Raw genomic sequence first — 1,779 nt, forward strand, 5'->3', positions numbered from 1 at the left:
GGGGTGGGGCGGGGACCGCTCTCTCCTACCTGCACGTGGCCCGCATTCGGCGCGGGGCAGCTGGTCCCGCCGTGCACGTTGGGGAGCCGGTACATGCAGGTGGGAAGCTCTACACGGAGAGATGCGCCGCCCCCGTGATAGGGCTTTACCTGGTACATCGGCATCGTGGGAGCCAAAGGAGAGGAGTTGGCGGGTGAGGGACACGAACGGTCAGAAACCGTGAAACGCCACTATGGACGGCGGCCACGTCTTTTCTGGTCCCACAGCTGCGTTCAGGAAAGCGCAGCCCCTTTGCTCTAATTGGCTCAGGCTCTCTGACGTCACGGCTGCGACCTTTCACACGACCAATCAGCGGGAAGGAAATGCGGGAATCGTTTTCTACCTCACCCGGAAGGGGCGGGGTACAGTTTCAGAAGCAGCCAATGGGCGGCTAGGAGGCGGGGCACCCGTGGGAGCGGCGGCGGGAACTGTCGCGAGTCCGGAGGCGGGTGGCCCGCTCTGCATCCATGGAGCCAGCCGAGGGGCCGAGGTGAGCGGTGCTTGCAGTCTCCTCTCGCGGTCGCTCCAAAGCCCTGCAGAGAAGGGGAAAACGACCACGGCGCTTGGCGAGGCCGCGGCTCGCAGGCCCCGGAGCGGGCTCCTCAGCGCTCCTTCCGCCGCCACTTGCGTGAACGCTGAGGTCAGGTCCGTGGAGATGCAGCCCGCTCCCTGGCAGGCTGCCCGGGCGCCGCCACACGTCCGTGAAACTGAGGCCAGGCATGACATCCCCGCAGACTGAAATCGTTTTCTTTTTACCTGGTTTCTCTTTTTGAAAACAAAATCGAGGTTATTTTGGGGGAAGCTTCAAGACACGTTCTAATTTGCATAGCCGCAGTTTGAAAAAAATGCAGCATCTCCGTGAGTTTGCGATTATTGGCTAGTAAGCTTCACTGAATTCGGGGTAGCGAATCATCTGCTGGCTCTGTCGCATTCAGGTCGGATTCCTGAACCTAGATTCACTGTGTTGTAAGGTTTTGTCCCCACTCCTCAATAAATATCAGACATAGACCTGTAACCTTTGGATCCTGTGTTACATTACATCCAAGTAATCAATTAAACCATTTGCTAGAAATTGCTAAGTTAATGAATATGTGGAATGCATTCTTGGGGTGAGGCAGATGAGGGAGAGGGGAGCGGTCTAGACAGAGACCTAATAATAGACAAGACGCAGTTGTCTAAAAGAGCTCGTGATATTCAGAAAACAGTTGTTTGCCGCAACTAGAATGTAGAGGAATTGTCAAGGGGAGGATTGGAGAGAATGAGAAAATAAAGCAGATTGAGTCCAGTTATGACTGGTTTTTAAACTTCATATAGCAGACAGTGGAACGCTAATAAGTTTTTAAGCGGAAAAATTATTTGACCAGATTTGTGATGTCTAAAGTAACTCTGGTGGTAGCATCCATCTGGTGGATGGATTGGAATAGGGCGAAAGTGGAGACAAAGCAGTTGGAAAACTCTTAAAGTAGGTACAGCCAGAACTTTGAGGGCCTTTGTTAAGGCAGCAGCTGGTAGCCTGGGTTTGAAGTCGGGAGATGGTCTTGATTTTGACATAAGTGCTATGTATTTCCCAGCATACTCTTGGTTTTTCAAATTGTGTGAGAAATGTTGCTTTCCTTTTTGAAGCAAAAAGATCCCATTGTTGCAAAACATTATTGACCCATAGCTTGAGGGGTACATGTATCTCCTTCACGTAGATCCCAGTATAATTAGATTTTAAAGTATCTATTGCATTCTGAGGAT

General features: G+C 51.6%; 2 protein-coding genes across 4 annotated transcripts in view; one reads left to right on the forward strand and one right to left on the reverse strand.

The window, feature by feature from the left end:
* The window catches only part of AIMP2 (aminoacyl tRNA synthetase complex interacting multifunctional protein 2), a 6,823-nt gene extending 6,512 nt beyond the window's left edge, over positions 1 to 311 (reverse strand). Inside the window, exon 1 of one of the 2 annotated variants that reach the window (XM_011363855.2) lies at positions 30 to 311. In XM_011363855.2, coding sequence (XP_011362157.1) covers positions 30 to 164 — 135 coding nt within the window. In that variant the 5' untranslated portion in view covers positions 165 to 311. The remainder of the gene's footprint in view (positions 1 to 29) is intronic. The other variant, XM_023532807.1, reaches the window with a different exon arrangement.
* Positions 312 to 380: 69 nt separating this feature from the next.
* Positions 381 to 1,779, forward strand: part of PMS2 (PMS1 homolog 2, mismatch repair system component) — a 19,469-nt gene continuing 18,070 nt past the window's right edge. Inside the window, exon 1 of one of the 2 annotated variants that reach the window (XM_011363853.2) lies at positions 381 to 529. In XM_011363853.2, coding sequence (XP_011362155.1) covers positions 507 to 529 — 23 coding nt within the window. In that variant the 5' untranslated portion in view covers positions 381 to 506. Of the gene's footprint in view, positions 530 to 700; positions 898 to 1,779 lie in introns of those variants that run through there. The other variant, XM_023532805.1, reaches the window with a different exon arrangement.

Source organism: Pteropus vampyrus, unplaced genomic scaffold (assembly GCF_000151845.1).
Source record: "Pteropus vampyrus isolate Shadow unplaced genomic scaffold, Pvam_2.0 Scaffold90, whole genome shotgun sequence".
Classification (NCBI taxonomy): Eukaryota; Metazoa; Chordata; class Mammalia; order Chiroptera; family Pteropodidae; genus Pteropus; species Pteropus vampyrus.